At 28.1% G+C, this 18,481-nt stretch overlaps 2 protein-coding genes across 4 annotated transcripts in view; both read left to right on the top strand.

Annotated features, from left to right (window-relative positions):
• LOC107444550 (polycystin-2) overlaps positions 1-6,874 on the top strand; it is a 39,215-nt gene extending 32,341 nt beyond the window's left edge. Inside the window, exons 14-16 of the mRNA XM_043038750.3 lie at positions 690-837; positions 944-1,049; positions 3,676-6,874. Coding sequence (XP_042894684.1) covers positions 690-837; positions 944-1,048 — 253 coding nt within the window. The 3' untranslated portion in view covers position 1,049; positions 3,676-6,874. The remainder of the gene's footprint in view (positions 1-689; positions 838-943; positions 1,050-3,675) is intronic.
• Positions 6,875-10,017: 3,143 nt separating this feature from the next.
• LOC107444554 (ELAV-like protein 1) lies at positions 10,018-18,479 on the top strand. 3 transcript variants are annotated; one of them, XM_043038755.3, is made up of 3 exons: positions 10,018-10,526; positions 14,534-14,580; positions 17,162-18,479. In XM_043038755.3, exon 3 carries the CDS (start codon positions 17,242-17,244, stop codon positions 18,235-18,237), a length of 996 nt encoding a protein of 331 aa, XP_042894689.1. In that variant the 5' UTR covers positions 10,018-10,526; positions 14,534-14,580; positions 17,162-17,241; the 3' UTR covers positions 18,238-18,479. The 3 variants fall into 3 exon arrangements, with proteins under 3 accessions (XP_042894689.1, XP_087021514.1, XP_071035823.1); XM_071179722.2 differs by having other exon boundaries at positions 10,426-10,764; XM_087165388.1 differs by lacking the exon at positions 14,534-14,580 and having other exon boundaries at positions 10,228-10,526.
• The last annotated feature ends 2 nt before the right edge of the window (positions 18,480-18,481 follow it).

Genomic DNA, 18,481 nt, shown 5'->3' with positions numbered 1-18,481 from the left:
TTTTTAAAAGAATAAAGAATACTTTCAGCTGCACATAGTTATAGTAGTACATATGAGGCAGCATATTTAGTTTGACCATTTCTCTTTAAAAATAACACATTTTGCACTAAATTGCTATTAGACGGTTTCTTGACATATCTTTCGGCTGACGTCTTACTTCACTTGCTCGCACAATATTTGTTGCAGTTAAATTTTTTCCTCTCATTTTGAACCAAGTTTGGTCAAAATAAGTGAAAAATATTTTATTTAGCATTTAATTAATTTATGCTAATGAAACTGTGTGAACCATAGGTTATGAAACATCAGTGTCTCTTTCTGAGTTAAAGGTCTACTACTAAAGGTCTACTGAGTCAATCTACTTTTTTTTGGATTTTTATATTTCAGTACAAATATAATTCCAATAATCTAACAGATTTTTTTTAGTACCTAACTCTCAGACAGTTTTTGTTATTAAAAAATGCCAAATTATACTTTTGCTTATAAGTAGAGCATCTTAATAAATATGTAAGGGACATCGGTGTCCCACATGCATCAAAGGGTAAATAAAAAAATTTTAAAAAATTTATTAGCCATGATATTACTGACATAGATTGACACTTTATGGTCAAAGTATTTTCTGCATTTTTATTCATAATTAATATTTTGATAAAGGAAAACATTTACTAAAATTTTTTTTATTATTTCAAAAGGCTTACACGTCGTGTGGACAGAATGGAACATTCTATTGGAAGCATTGTGTCCAAGATTGATGCTGTTTTGGTGAAAATGGAAGGTATGGAGAAGGCGAAAGTGAAAAGGCGGGAAAACATGAATAAGATTCTGAACTCAATTTCAGATGTAAATTAAGTTTATACAATCCATTTTTAAATTTTCGTTTTGAATTTAATATGTTTGCTGGTGTACTTTATTTCTGGTTAAACTAACTATATGTTTATTTCCTCAGAGTGATAATTTAGATGAGAAAGCTAAGAGGCAGCAAATGGAACAACTTGTGAGAGAAGAGTTGCAACGATGGGATTCTGACCAATCCCTCAACATGCGCCGATAAAGTAATTTTTTTCTCTATTTCTTATAAGTTAGGTGTCTTCCACAGATTAAGGTCTTTAAGAGGAAGGACAATATTCATGAAATGTTGTCAAGATTACTTAAGTGGAAGGAGAGATCACGAAAAATTTGACATCATGCATTTTGTTTTAAAGAGAAAATATTTAAAATCAGTAGCTCAAATAGTTTTGTACATTATTAATTTTTATGTTTTTTTTCTTTATTAAAAAGTATTATTGTTTAAAAAAAACATCGTTAAAAATATTGTTAAAAAATGATTGTTATAAAAGTATCTGATTATTATTGTTATTATGCGCACAAATCACTGAAACATGCTATTAAAGTTGAAAATATGATCTGTAACATCTATTTTCTTTCTTAACTGTTAGTATACATTTCTATGTGACGTAACGTGATATATTCCATAAACTATTAAATATGTGACAAGGTGGTATGGTGAAGTGAGACACTTTGTGACAACGATGGTAAAAAACATTGAGAAATAGATGCGACATCATTTACTGGCGGCCGGTTACATTTGATTTTCAGCATAATGCTTACTTTCGTAATAATTAAGTATCAAGATCCTGTTTGATGAATTATTAAATTATCATTCTAATTTATTGCACCCATTAAAGGTAACCAGTTAAACTTAAATTCTTGTGTTTCAAAATTACCACATGTAGCATATATTTTTAGAAACCTTGTAAAAATTGATGCTAAAAAGCTATATTTCCTTGTGATCACAAATTAATATTTATGTAAGAAAGCGCATAGAAATTTTCAATACTTTAAATAATCATTAGTATATGAACGATGAAAGCAAATCAGAGATTAAACATCATGTAAAATTAATGTATTTGATAGTGAATTGAAGAACAAATCTATTTCCGTCTCTTTACACAAACAAACTGGTTCTTGATGATTTCAATCCCTTATGTGCTCTTCTTGTCCTTAATGATAAACTTTAGTTTCAAAACATTTTGTTGTTTGCTCACTTAAATATTAATTTTTATTCGCTAGTTTCTTAAATTTTTTAACAAAAATTTTAAGAAGATATATTAATGGCTGCCACTGTGGAACATCCTGTTGCTTGACCTTTAATTTTTTAATACAGAAATTAGCAATTGCTATTAATTTTTTGTGAAAATAAATTTTTAGAATAAAGTTTGCTTGCATTTCTTAGAAATGTTTCAGATATAGAAAAAAACTTGTTTTGACAAAATTCACTGAAATCTGTAGCGAATAAGACGAAATTCAAATATAGTGATCTTTAAATTTGTTTCATAAGTAATTTAATAAAAGCAGATATTTATCTTAAAATTATTATAGGACAACCTTTATAAAAAAAAAAGTTTTTTTTTCCATCGAAGATATTTATAGCTTAAAATCATTTTTTTTTTTGCATTCGTAACTTTCTACGACTTTGACAACAAAGCATAAACCTTTTTCAAACATATTTAAATTATGTTCCTTTAAGTAATATTTGCTTCAAATTTTAGAATGAAGAAAAAACAAAGATAGGAATGTTCCAGACCACACTCAAAAGCTCCTATACAGCTTCTTTACAATTTAATTTCATCAAAGCAGCAATTTTCAGCAGTGCAGGCAGCTACTTATGACATTATGTCAGCAGAACCATTATGTATTAAAACGTTATGACATTATGTCAGTTTATGTTACTGTCTGTGATAACATTATAAGCATTACGTATTTCTCAACTTTCAAAATTTCTTTAATTATGTAAATTTAGTTTTTTAATCATTCTTAAACCAGCTATAATTAAATTAAATCAATTATTTAATTTTTATCACATTTTATAAAAAATGAATATAAATGTAACGGCTAACTTTATAATTTAATACAAATGTATAACTGATTAATCCAGTGTTGCAACTAATCGAATATCAAAATCTTCAACTTTATGCTACTTTATTTTTTCTAACCACAAAAAATTCTAACGGTCTGTTTGGCGGTTAAGCTGTAGCCAGATTGTTTCAAATTTAATATTAATTAATATACCGTTAGTAACTATACATTTATTGGAAATTTGAACTTCTTAAGGTTAGAACTGGGGGCTTTTTTGATTCCCGCTCAATGGCTCCTTAGTCTAACCGTTAATTAGTGTTACAAGTATTGTTATATAAAAATGAATGCCTAAAAAGAATTTGTCTTTGTCTCTCTAAAAGTGATGCTTAATTAATATCTTATTTTGTTAATATAACATGTTCTTCAAGTTATAATTATGGCCATATTTGTTAATTTTTTAAAATGCTCCCTAATAAAGCGCAATGTTTTTCTTCGTTTGATGATATCTCAGCAGTTTCCCTGTGTTGTGGTACAATGACAATGCTGGAGAATTTTCACTATTACCATCTGCCATGTTACTGTCATTCATTGAATCTTAGAAAGCAAATATTTCCAAAATAAATTGAGCTTTGTAAATTACGCATACACAAACTATGTTAAATAAAATCGTTTTTAATATCATACTGGAAATTCATGAAAAAGGGCAGAAAATTGATCTAGTCATTTTTTCCATCCTATGTTACTTAGAGTACTATACTTTATTTACTTAAAAAAATATCTACATTTCTTACAGTTTTATTTATTTATTTAATTTCTTTTCAGTTCAACACCAAATGTCACCACCAAATTTGTCAGTTATGCACAGATGAGTTTCTTTTAACATCACTTTGCACTGAATAAAATGTGATGAAATGAAGCGCAAAAATGGCACAGCAATGTCACCAAGCACCCTGCCTAAACATCAATGGAATGTTATAACAGCCACCTCGATCAAATACTCCGTCCATGAATATTCTCCAACGTCTATTTAAATATTGTAGACTTGAATGAATTATCTGTTGGGAGACATTTACTTGAATAAGCAAATTTTTTTTTTAACCTTTTCACTAGTTGCTAATGAGAATTTTTATTTTTAAATATATTACACGCAATTACGACATATAACTGAAATTGAGTAATCACTGTAATTTAAAAATTTATTTGATTTTATCTTTTTAACTATGTATTTTGTTATTAGAAAAGTTTCATTAAGTACAAAATGAGAGATGGTGTAGTCTGTTTACCTGATGTTCAGTTGTACTATATTAGATCGTGTTCAATTTGATCTCAATATTACACTTGTGAGACCATAAAGAACAATATGCATTGTTAAAAATGTTGTTCATGGTAAATTTTGATGCCAATTAAGAAAAATAAATAATCAAATTGAGTTATACTATTTCTCACTCTTGAAACTTAAGTTTTTTTTTGAAGATTCTGTTATCCTATTGAAATTTCGCGAATAATATGAATTTTAGCCTTTCTCGTTAAATTTGATCTGGCTATTTTAATCAGATTAAGGTTTCAAATGGTGATGTATATTGTTACCATTGTGAATCACTTTGGATTTGAATGTAAAATTTAGAGCATAAGAAAGTAATTCAATTTGAAACTTGAGATTGCTGTTAACTTAGTTTATATAATTGTTCACCTTTGACAACTTATTTAAAAGTTGTAAAAATGAAAAAAAATAAATTTATATATGAATAATACATGTTTAAAAAAAACATGCAGTAATTTATTAAAATTTTTTAAACTGAGTTTTCCTTAAAATCTTCATGTCTATTTTCTGACCAATTGATAAGAAAAGTCATTGATAAGTTAAATTAGAAAAACACATCTGAAATTCTTATATTGTAATTATGATACAACTTATCAATGAGTTTTTTTATTTAGATTATTGTATATGAGGAGTTTAAAACATACCGAGAGAAAAAGAAACCCTTTAAACAGTTACATAACGAAAAATAAACATTTTAGTCTTGCTGTTATTTATTGATTTCCTACTATATACTCTATACTTTTAAAAATGTTATTCATTTGCTTTTAATAACTCCCAAAGTTTTGTACATGTATTTTTAACCCACCCTAAGTACCTAGTTACATGTACAATGTGTTCAGGAATAACCTCTCTTTATGTATAAGTTAAAAAATCTTTGTAGAGATTGAAATGAAAAAACTGCTCTGAATCAATTGCAAAATAATAGTTAAGTGAGAAAATTTCAAAAAAAAATGTTTCTGAATTCTTGTTGAATTGTGAGTTCTGGTAGAGCAAGGGAGGGATTAAAGTAATCATAAACCCAGTTTATTTGCCTTATGAGGCTGAAATGTATTTGTATTTAATCTCTCGTTTACTCTTATTGAATTCATGATTGGTCATAGTTGGAAAACTTTTTTGTTCCTTTAAACTTAAATATTAATTTGAACTCTAAATATATAGTCTTTTGACTCCATTTTTAAAATGTACTAAATATATCTATTAAAGGCAATCATAAAAGAATACCCTATACCTCATTATTATTATTTTTTTTTTTTCATAATTGAGGATATTATGTTACAATATTAAATCTATTTATACATTTATGTATTTAGTAAGGATCATGATCAAAGCAGGATTCTAAAGACAAAATGGAAAATAAAAAGAGTAAGTAAATAAACAAATCAACTGAATTTTTTGTTTGAGGCAATTTATATTTGCTTATACAGAAACAGTTATTCTGTTGAAAGCAATTAGTAGTAAGTCCAAAATAAAAGGTGCTCAGTAATGACTGCCATTAATGTATAGGTTTAAAATCTTTGCAAAAATAAAGTAAAAAAAAACAGCCTACATTCCTTTTGTTTGCAATTAAATTTCTAAATAATGAAAAAAATTATTAACTCTGAATAATCGTTATTAGGGTCGTAAAAGGCAAAGAATGAGTTAAAATCATCTAAAACCAGTTTATTTGTATCGTTTTTTGGTACACACGTCCATGAAGCTTCATTCTGAAATAAGCTAGTTTTAGATTATTTTAATCTTTCCCCTGCTCTTGACGATTTCAATTAGATTGGTCATATTTCCAAAACCTTTTTGATATTTCGATGCATAATTAAAATACATTTTTGAAAATAACTGATAATATTATCAATTTACTTATTACCTAATATAAATTTTAATCTCTAATGTGAAGTGAAGAAAATAAATCGTAAAGATCCCTTATGTAAATAATATAAAAAAATTTCTTTGTTTCTTAAAAGAATTATTCCCAGACAATATATATTTTAAGATTTTTCCTTACAGAACATAGTGTATACTGTTTTTATTTTTGCTATAATCCTTAAAGTTATGTATAGTACTGTTAATGATTAAATTTAAATCTGTGCAAAGATATAAATCTGTGTAAAGATAGAACTGGAAAAAAAAAATCAGTGTTTAATAATTTTGCTTTGTTCCTATGTACTCAAGTATATTTTTCTCTTTCATTATTATTTTAAATGCGAACAAAACTCTAATTAATCAATGTGTTATCTTTTTTCGCATTAAGAACTCATGACATCACTCTTGTCTGCATTGCAATAATTTATGCTATTATTTTGTGATCGTCTTTAAATTTTAATTTGGTTAAACAGCACCGATACACTGATCATTCTTAATTCATCTGGTTATAATTAGCAAAAAACATTTTGCACATTTTATGTGAAAAAAAATTTTTTATCATAATTTCTTTCCTTATTCACTTTTAATTTTAATATAATTGTTTTAGAATTGTGAAAAATATTCATTCTATATATTAAATCCAGATAGATGTAATTTATTAACAATTAATATTGTTTTGAAGTAATAAATACCCGTTAATAACTTAAATGAGTATTGATATGATTATTGTAGTGCAGGGATGGCGAACCAATGGCACGCGTGCCATTTATGGCACGCCACATAATATTTTGGACACACCACCGATCACGAAGTTCACTGTGAAGCAATTAACCAATTAAATGAAAATTCACAAAAACAAACATAAAAAAATAAACAATTATTAACAAAAAAATTACAATTAATGCCAAAAAAACAATTAATTACCATAAAAAACAAGCTAGAAATAACTAGCAAAAAAAAAATTAACAAACCTGCTTAAAATAACATCTTACAACCTAATATAAATTATTTGTCATCTAATTTGCAACAACAGAAGTCACACTGATGTTACTTTAAGTTGAATTATGCGTATAACTGAGACATTTCGAAATGTCATAGTAAATAAAGAGTTTTGAGTTGATAGTATTTATTGTTATTATTTTCCCAATAACCTCGAAGTCGAAATTGTTTGACGGCACGTCTATGACCAAATTAAACAATTTTTTAGAAAAAATGGCACGTTGGTGCATAAAGGTTCACCACCCCTGTTGTAGTGTATTCTTCATCATTTTCAGTAGTCTGATTATTATTCTTATAATTGTATATAGTGTATAAATAACATTAGATTTATGAAACAAATTAAAATTTAACTGAAAAAAAGTATGTTCCTGTTGTGTCTGTGTTTTATTATTATCATTCCCACACTTTATATATTTCTAAACTGGTCACCTCCGGTACCCATTTTGTCAGCATCACCGCTTAATGGTACTTTACTATACTATACTTTACTAATAAGAGGAATAGAAATTTCATTACATGCTCAAAACCATCATGGGCTGAGGATGCGGAACAAGGCCCCTGCAAGTCTTTATTTCAGTGACAAATATTCAAAAAAATGATAAATTTGATGAAAAAACAAATAGTTTTCGTTAAAGTTAGTTTAGTTTTCAGTATTGAAAATTAAATGCAATAATTTATATTGCATCCTTCAATGATTAAGATGAAAACTCGAACAGGGTCTCTGAAGATGGTGGATTTCATAATTGTAGGCTCCACGCTTAAGAAAGCTGTTCAGATTTAAAGAACTCTAAATAAAGTATTAAAGAAATAAACTCCACCAACTTAAGTGGGGATGGTTAAATAACCATCCAAAGCGGCGTCCAAGCTTTTTAAACGTTTAGGCCCCTCACTTCTAAGATTATAAAGTAAGATGCATTATTTTACTATTTAAGAAAATTAAATTATTCTAGAAAATCCGAAAATGAAATAATTAAAAGTCCTTTTGTAATTGGGGAACAACGTTTTCGATCTGGTTTTACGGGTAGAGAAATGTAATCTGATCAGACCACACTCACAATGCTGCATTGGTTAGAGAAAGGACGACAACTTCAACCATCTTCCACTTTTTAATGTATATCTGCAATAAATCTCGTAGTCTTTGTAAATTCGACAGCTTAAACTTCGAGACTACTTCTTCAATTCGTCGTAAGCTGTACAAAGAAATTTATTCTACCAAAATAGATGAGTTTTTTTTCTTCTCTAATCTTTGAAAGAGGACATGTTAACTCTGCAGTCACAGAAATAAGTATATGTTATGTAAAAATTAGTTTCCCTTTAAAATTCCAACCCCATTTTTTAATTATAATAAAGATGTAATAAAAATGATGCGAATAATATCATTACCAAAAAAAGCTTTAAAGTTCCCACCAAAAAATATACATATATATTAAAACTTAATGTTTTAATCCAACAAGTGCACTCCTTTTATTAAGTAAATTTTGAGTTATAAATATAATGAACATGGCTGGAAAGAATAATCCCCTCTAACAACAAAAATCCGAAAAATATGCCCCCACCAAAAAATAAGAGTGAAATCCAACCCTCTGCCAAAAAGAACTCCAGTTCCCCTCAAAGTAAATCACTTGTAAATGAGCTTTTCTTATTTTTAATTGTAAAATAGAACCCTTATTTATGATGAAATAAATTTAGCTGGAAAAATATTCCCCACTAAAACAGATTTTCAAAACTACCCCCAAATATAAATCAAAAAATTAACCCCTTCTAAATATTTCTTAATAATCAAAAAAATTCTTCAAATATCTAATTTACAGTTTTAAACTGCCAAAATTGTATAAAATAATTTTAAAAAAGTATCCGCCCGAAAAATGCTTTGGAAACTTACCTTCCTTGGTACCCGACTGTGGGCACCCTGTATTATCAATCTCCCAGCCCCCTGACGCAATAACACGCTTAATCGTGCATGGGAATCGTATACATGCCCAAAACGTAATGGTCAAAAACTCCATCTACCACACTCAGCGAACTTCAGAAAATTTTAATGATGTCAGCTTTTATTTGCGTAGTTTTTGAAATAGAATGAAATTCATGTTTAATTTTTTTCCTCTTTTCTTCAAGGTTTAATTGCTATCGATAAAATTTCTCAATGCTTCTCTAACGTTAATGAAGGTTCTTATTGATTTACCTCCAATGATATTTGACTTTCGTTCTCTACTGGGAACCGTGTTTTTACGATCACGGGACAAGTTAATTAGGGAGAAATCTCACTGAATGCGACATTAATACTTGTATTCTCTCACCTATCACTTATATAATTAGCATATACCTTGTTCATTTCGTCTTACTTGTTACTTGTAGTGTTTTAAATATTCGCACGCACGTATATGGTAAGGAAAAGAAGGGACCCTAACAGCAAAGTAACTTGGGCCCTTATTGGACCAATATTCACGAATCTTGGCTCAATAAGGCTGAGGACAGGCTGCTTTTGCTTTCCTCAGTGAAATAGATACCCCACAATTACAAATTGATAATTTGTAAGCTACAAATCGTTTATGATCGCCCCCTTTTACATGGTGGACGCTAGAGGAAGGGGGTTTGAACGGCGAGAGGACCACTGGTCTGGTCAGCAGAAGGGGAGATAACTGATAGATTTATGATGAATTTGAATGTAGAACGCCTTATCTTAACAATTTGTTCTTGTGGAATATAATATTTATTTCAATTTGTTTTTGTGGTATATCTATTTCATTGAGGGCTGCTAGTTGCAATCTTGTCCTCAGTTTTAGGGTTCAAACAGCCGTTATTTTTCCCAATATTAGCCCTAGATAGATATGTCCGATTTACTCGATATTTTACTGCCACTTAACAACTAATATCGGCCCTATATAAAATTATCAGATTCACCCGATATTTTATATTCACCTGCTCCCATATAGGACCAATATTAAAAAATCTAGACATCCCTATATTAGTTCCTCTGTCCATGTTCATGTAGGTCCATGTTCTAGGGCTAAGCTAGGGTATATGCTCGGAGTTACTTACGATATAACGTAATTGCTTGCGGTAAAAAATATTTACCGCCTCGCGGGTAAAAATATTTCACCAATGAGGTTCTGATTCTTTCCAATTCGAGTACTGCTGGAATTTTTATGCTTGTAGTGCGAATGGCCCTTAAAAGTTGAACTTAATCGGAGAAAATTGACTAATCAGTATCTTCTTTTCAACGAATTCATCTTTTAGTAAAGTTAAGATCTCTAAAGAGAAAAAAAGTAAAATTTTTGTTATGTTATTTGTTTTGCCCATCAACTTCGAGGGGATTTTAAGAAATTGAAAGATTTTAAAAACAAAACTGCATTTTATTATTAAAATTTTAAGAAAATAAAAAGTTTTCGGTTATCATCTGGCAAAACCGCTCCTTCTCCTTCGACGCCTGTCCTTGTTTAATGGTCGTTATCTTTTTACCGAACTAAAGTTATAAATTAATTTTGAAGAATTTTTCATGGTAAGAGCATATTTCAATACTCGATTTCGTGTTTATTAATTTCTTATTCGTTGTAACTTCACATTTGCTGAAGGCCTTTTAGTTTTAATTATTAGTTATGTTTTAAAATCGAATGTCGGATTTCGCCATTTTCATTTTTCTTGTCTCAAATTTTAACCGATATTCCACAAATAAGTTATCTTTTGTTAATGTTAACATGTAAAAGTATTTTTCTTACAATTTATCTTGAACTATAATGGTAAGAAGTATTAATCTCTATTACGTATTAGTTAATTTTTGTTTTCTGTTGAATTATCAAAATAATTAGTGTTATTGTTTTCTAAACGCACGTACTGTCCGATAAAAAAATTTAGACAGCTTATTTTTATTATATTAATAGGATGAATTTTATTCAATCAGCTTATTTATGTTATGTGTCTAGTAATATGATTTAAAAAGCTATAATAATAAAGTAGAAATCAAATATATACATTATTTAATATCAGGTTGATGCTTAACCTGATATTAAAAACCCATAGCTCAAGTTACAGAGGTTGCGAAAAAGCTTTTTTAGAAATTTCTTCGTATGAAGCTACAAGTTTTGATTAATATATTTTCCCTGTTAAAACAAAGGTTCATCTTTCCCACTACTAATCAGAGAATTTTTTTTGTTTGGTGGCGATTTTTAAAATCATACCAATTTTAACTGAACTGTTATGTCTCTGTTATATTGTTTCGATTTAACTACCCTTTAATGATGAGAGTTTGGTTCATTTTAGCTATAAGTAGTTAGATCATAGTACACAAGTAGGCTATTTTCAGGTATTGATACAATAAAAATATGTTGATTTTTTTTGATTTTGTAATAAAATATGAACAAAGATACTATCATAGCAGTCCTGCTTAGTATTTAAAAAAATTAAATTATAAACTTTTATTGAATAGAAGGAATGATAACACAATACAGGAATAATTTTATTGAATACATATTATTTAACAAAAGACAATAAAATTTGTTACGATCATATAACATCAAATTCTTTCAAACACTTTGATAATTAGCAATTATTTAAATAAGTTCAATATTAATAAAATTTTTCAAACTTTCAAATTAATGCTACATCTCTAAAGTCCATAGTTTAGCAGCTTCTTTTAAAGTAACCTACTAATTTTATTTCTTTATGAGTAAAAAATGCAATGATGGAAATAAATCTGTCTAGTTTAAGGGAAAATAATTTGGCTGGGCAACTAAAAAAATTTAACTTAAGTGTAAAATTTTTGTTGATATTAAGTGTATGCATGCTGATCTGGTTGAATGCTCCCATGCTATCATTTTTCTTGTCACTTTTGCTATTATGAGCAAAAATTCTTTATGATAATTTTGTTTCAATTTTCTAATATTACTTTTATTTAAATTAACTTACTTTAACATTAAGATACACATTTTTGGAAACTATTACGTAGAACTTTTATTGAAATGAAACACTTAATTAAAAAATAAATTTTTGTTATTAATTTACAGATATTAAATGATGAACAATTTTCAGTTTTATAACAAAATTTCTGCATTTATATATAACTTTTTAAATTTTACTTTGGGTGTGTAAGGAAGTTTTAATTTGTCTAAGTGGCCAACCTGAGAAGCAAGCTGCAGATATGTAAGTAAAGTCAGAACGCAATGTCTACCTTGGCACTCTTTCGATGGCGGACATGAACTAATTTTAAAGCCTTACTATTTCCATTGAACAGTTTTTTTGGTTTGAAATTTTTTTGTCACAATTTTTTTTTAAATATATTTATAAATATTTCACAAAGAGTAAAATTTGTATATTGTTAAAAAAAAATTCTATTGTTAAATTATTTATTTTATATTTGTTAAAATTTTGTTTTCTGTGTAAAATAAATTCTTGACCTATCTAACAAGTGAGTTAGAAATAAGAAATCAAATTATATTAAAATAGTGAATTATTAAATTTAAGATTCCATAAACTTAAGGAATTGAAACTATTGAACAAATTTTCATATAAAATAATTTATGTGTTTAACATAAAAGAAAGATTTTTTTTCATTGAAAGATTTTTGCTATTTCAATTATTTATATTACGGGAAAAATCACATTTATTTGCTATTGCAATAAAAAAAATCTGTTATTTCTTTAATTAGAATTAGACAAAAAATTTATGTAAGACTAACTGACTTTCCCTTAAACCTTATTCACACATATATACATATTCTACATCCCTGCATGATGGTAGTCTCCAAATTATTGAACCTTAACACTGATGTTTGGGGGCAAAATTTACAAAAATATTGGAGATTTAAAAAAATTCAATTTTAAATATAGCAACAAATTATTTTGAAGTTTCATGTCTTTAGTTGACATTTCATAAGTTTCTGCGTAAACTAAAAACTAAATACTTTTATTTTATTATAATATTTATAGTAGTATTGTTAGTTTTTTTTCTTCCAGTGTGGGTGTGTGTAGAGAATAAGCTCCCGCATAGTTCATGAAATTAATAAATAATTCTTCGGAAAATTTTACTAGCTTCCCCTTGAGTCTCAACTTCAATTATTTCCGTACCTGACTAAATTTGTTGCACTGAAGGTTTATCTTTATATACATAAACTTCTTTACAAACATAAAACATACAAACATACTTTTTGAATGACAAGCCACTTGCTCAGCTGATTACATAACAAAGTGTTCTAAGGACTTTTTTTTGTCAGTAATCCTGGTATTTATCAGTAATTGCAATTTTCCTTTATCAAAAATTGAGGTATTTAGAAGAATAAAAATATTGGATTAAAGAAGTTTTTTTTTTTTTTGTATCACTTGGTGTAAAAAATTATTTTAAAATAAAATAACCATATAAGTGATTATTTGAATGATTAAGAACTCGTGATGTAATAACAGCAATAGGATCATAAAATTTACAATGAAATCACTATGAATAAAGCTCGTCAATAAGTAATTAAATCCGTTCTTTGAAATTGACATCTTGATTTAAGTCCAAGTTTTTAAAAACATTTGGGAATGTAAAGCAATAACTGCTTAAAAAAAATAGTTACAATGCAACTTGAATTTACAATGAAAACCGCACAAAGCTCTTCAAAAAGTCATTATTTAAGCATGCGATCTGAAACTTGCATTTCATAATAATCTTAATAAAAAAATTTTGGATTTTTGAGTAGCGGTGACAACTGCCTTAAAATTAAAAAATAATAATTTAGTTTGACAAAGAAATCAGTGTGAATAAAGCACCTCTGAGAGTGAGCTGTTAAATTATTAAATGCATCGGTATTTTAAAACAATGTGTAAATTTGTGGTTTATAACTGGCAAAAATAAATAATAGCAAAAATAAAGCTATGCTAAATATGATTACTTGAGTTCAAAATTGGTGTTATCCTTTTAAAAGTATTGGGTTTTTAATAAGCGAATTGAGAATATAGGTCTATAATAAAATGTGTGTAAATTGTGCATGTCGGATAGTGGCAACCCAAATGTGCAATTCAAAATTTTCAATATTTTAGTTATTTTTCAAAAAAAATTTTTTTTCTCATTGTGTTCAGAAGATTTTGCTAGTTGTGCACCCTTACATTAACAATTAAGTTTATATAGAACTATTTTAAGCATTAAAAACATTTTTAATTTATTGATTTTTTATGAGTTAGTGCCTCTCAAAAAGAAAACGCAGGTTCAATTTAAAATAAAAGCTCAAAGACATCTGGTTTTCATTAAGACAATATTAAACCTTTTTATTTATCTAAATACCAATTTTTTTATTAAAAAATTCTTTTAGTGTTTTTTTTAATATTTAACTTTGTGTAACAATTTTTCTGAAGGTAACGTGCAAATTTGCATATTTTTAAGTTCAAAATTTTATTTTAATTTCTTTGAATGTTTTTTCTAATGCTTTCATTCAGAAAAGTTGTGTTTTATAACATAATTTAATTATTTTATGTCGTAATTGTTTTTCCCGCAGATGTTAACATCAGTTTATTAAATGTTTACGATTTTTTTTTCCAGAATTCCTCATTTTTTTGAAGCTCTTCATTGAGAGATTTTTTTTTCTGGTAAGATTTTTTAAACTTGTGCCATTGTTGCGGATGAGGCACTGGTTTGTTTTTTCTTTTTTATCTTTTAATGTAGTTTTTTATTTATATGTTTCTATATTTTTATTTTTCAGTAAATTTAAGGGTTTAAAATCAACAATTTTTTTTTTGTGTTGAAAAGTTAACACAATTGAACATTTTTTGTTTGAAAACGAGAAGGAAAAAAAATGAAATTTTGGTTAATAGTAAGGGAGTAGTTTAAAAAGTTATGCTACCTTTTAAGAGTTAAGCAAAAATGTTCGTCTAATGTGTAGCAATATAAATTGGGTCATTTTTACTATTTTTTTAGAAAAAGAACTTTATTGAACTAGATTGTTTTAGTGGTTTTCTTGCGTGGGAAAAAATTTTCTTTCTTCAATATAATAGCGAAAGTGCTAGTTCCCATTTTTTCGTGGATCCATGAATTTTTGTTTTATGCTTTGAAAAGTACTTTCTCCATATATTTATCTAAAACGGAGAAATTGTTGAAAAATCATTTCAATTCAAAGATTTTTCTTATGGTTCGTTTTTTTTTTGTCTCATAATAATTCATCTTTGTATTTCCTTTTTGAAATATTGTCCACCAAAAATTCATTTGTTTAAAATATATCATATCAAACTATCACTGGAAAATTAACCATAATTTTTAGTAGAATCTTGATAAACAATCAATAAAGGTGTAACATTTTACACCCTTATCGCTTGTTTATCAGGATACACTATCAATGATCTTACACGCTATCAATGAGGAAAATGTGTACCTGACTAAAGCCTCTAAGGAATATTTCAATTTTCCGTTCTAGTTAGACGGCTGTTGATCTTTCCACATAATACATATAATAATATAATGAAAGTTACTTAATAACAAAAGAAGTGTATCAAAACCTAACCTATTCTCTTCAATTACATATATTGAGACAATGTTTCCGACAAGTATTTTTTGTTTAAGGATTCCATAATAAATATTGTGCATTCTATTCTATGCTTCTGAGCATTTGTACTCTAGTTTTAAGGCAGCTTTTTAAAATCGCGTATTTGATATTAAATTCAAGATTAGTTGTAAATTTTTTTTAGAGTATTGTGAAGTAATTTAAAAGAGTAGTTGACTATATTTTTTATAGCGAGTGGCTCTTAAGAAAAATTTCGGCAATGAGAATTAATTTTCAATGAATACTGTTTTGCATTTCTGATTATGCATTTCTAAAGATCTGGATTCAAAATTAACTAGGGTGCAATTTTAAAAAATACTAATATTGAATAAAGGATAGGAATTTGATATTTTATCAAGAAGATAAAAAGGTTTTCACAACTTAAAATGTATTTTAAGGAAAAAAAATCAAATTTTTTTTACTCTCCAAATAATGAAGAGTATTTACTTGAGATTTATGTATAAGTTATAGAAATATATAGGTTGACTTGATAATATAAAATTTTATGCTACATGACATTAATTAGGAAAAGTGCTTATAATTATCTCACTGTCATTTTTAATAAGGGGTAAGCCAGACTGTTTAAAAATTATGATAAATGTTGTGCGATACAAATATTTAAGCCAAATTTCAACAGTATAAAATGTAAAACCAAATAAATTATAAATTCATGCTTATTTAACGATTTGGTTTTCAAATCATTCTTAGTCTTCAATCATGTATGTTTTAAAATCTCTTTTTGTTGGAAATCACCTTTTTTCCCCTCCCAAATGTCACTTTTAGTGCAGAATGCAAAATATAATACAAATATTGTTAAGAAATTTTTACTGTCAGACCTACAAGGTTCATAATTGTCTTTTAATATTCCTTCCTTTTCTGAATTTTAGTTTTTATTTTAATATTCTTGGTTGTTTCTGTTCAGAATAACCCATTTTCTGCAAATACAAATTTGGATTTTAAATAATGGAATTGAAGGATCGACTTGAATTTTGGGTCCAATAAATGTTTGTTCAAATCCAATAAATTTTGTTAATCTTGCATTGAATTTTTTTTGTTATCAAATTATAAAAGGAAGATAAGTTAATACATGAAAAGTTTGCTTTCCTTTATATTCTGCCAATAAAAAGTGATTTTTTTTTGTCAAAAAAGGGAAATTAAAAGGTGAATACTATATGAAAATTAATAGCTTCATTATTTATTTATGAGTAAGCGGGGAAGACTGCGGTTGAGATTGGCTGACTCTGTGTAGTCTGATTTTCTCGCAATTAATGAAAAGAATTGGAGATCAAAGATAAATTGTAAGTTGACATGGAGAAATCTTCAGAGGAAGGCATTGGCTCACATTGGGCTGTCTGGCCAACTATGATGATGGTGATTTATTTACAAGTACTAAGGGAACTTATAACTAGGTCTTCAAGTTATCCTGTCATTTTTATATTAAGACTTATTTTTAGGCGCCTTCAGGTTGAAAATTTTGTGACTTCTCATACAGTATTACAATATGTATTTTTAACAAGATAACTTTTTTAACATAATTTATAAAATTAATTTTATTTGTTTTGAAATAAGTGTTGCTTAATAAATAAATGTCTATCTTTTGCTTGTTATTAAAATAGAGCTTTCATGTTTTTTAGATTTCACGTGCTGCATTTCCGCTTATAATTCTCTACGCATTTGCTAAACAATTCAAGGAGAACTCACACATAACTTGAAAATGTCGAATAAGACAAATTTGATTATCAACTATCTTCCACAGATGTTAACCGATTCAGAGTTCAGCAATCTGTTTTCAAGCATTGGTTCAGTAAAAGCGGCAAAGATTGTGCGCCACAAGACCACAGGATACAGCTATGGTTTTGGTTTTGTTGAATATGCACGTGAAGCTGATGCATCTAGAGCCATCCAAACTTTGAATGGCTTTCAATTACAAAATAAGAAAATCAAAGTGGCCTACTCTCGTCCTGGTGGTGAGAATATCAAAAATGCAAATTTGTATGTTAGAGGAATCCCAAAAAATATGAGTGAAAATGAATTGGAACAACTCTTTGCACAGTTTGGTGAGATTGTTCAGTGTCGTGTATTAAAAGATGCTACAGGTGGCAAAAACAAAGGAGTTGGTTTTGTTCTTTTTGATCAAAGAGGGCATGCTGAAGAAGCTATGAAAAAGATGAATGGGGAGACTCTAGAAGGAGGAACTGAGCCTTTAATCATTAAATATGCTGAGGACAATGCTAAGAAAGTTCGACCTCCTATGGCAGGTAGTGGTGGTGGTGGTAATAGTATGGGTGCCCCATATCATGATCCATATGCTGCAACCATGCCTGGTAGATTTGGAGGTGGTGGACCCGTGAGGCACTCCTTACAAGGTAGATTCAGATTTAATCCAATGACAAATAATGGAGTTGGCATGAGTCCCTATGGTGGTTATTCCACACCTTCTGGTCTTACTGTTAGCGGTGGAGAAGGTCACATATTGTTTGTTTATAACATTGGACCTGACACTGATGAGAAAACCCTTTGGCAGTTGTTTGCCAGGTACGGAACAGTGCAAAAAGTCAATGTTATTCGAGAAGGTGGCACTGGAGCTGGTAAGGGTTATGGCTTCGTTACAATGCCTAGTTATGATGAAGCTGTCCTTGCAATCGAGTCTTTAAATGGTTGCAGTTTCTTTGGCAAACCTTTACAGGTTTCTTTCAAATCTGGCAAATGACATTAAAATCATGACGTCTTTTTATCATTTATGTAAGATTCAGTTGAAGTTATATTCATTTTGACAAAAGGTTTCCTGTGTTAATAAATGCTGATAAAAACCTTGTGTAGATAATTGGACTTAATAACTGTTAAAATTATCATTGGTGATTGTAAAAATTATGAAGCATTTATTTTATTCATTTGTTTCAGAAATGCATCTGAGAAGTTCATATTTCTCTAAATAAAAGTTTAGTGTAATAAGC

The sequence above is a fragment of the Parasteatoda tepidariorum genome, chromosome 1 (assembly GCF_982258835.1).
Source record: "Parasteatoda tepidariorum strain Cologne lab strain chromosome 1, Ptep-v5.0, whole genome shotgun sequence".
Lineage (NCBI taxonomy): Eukaryota > Metazoa > Arthropoda > Arachnida > Araneae > Theridiidae > Parasteatoda > Parasteatoda tepidariorum.
The sequence above is the reverse complement of the archived record's forward strand: the minus strand, read 5'-3'. Positions and strand labels throughout refer to the sequence as shown.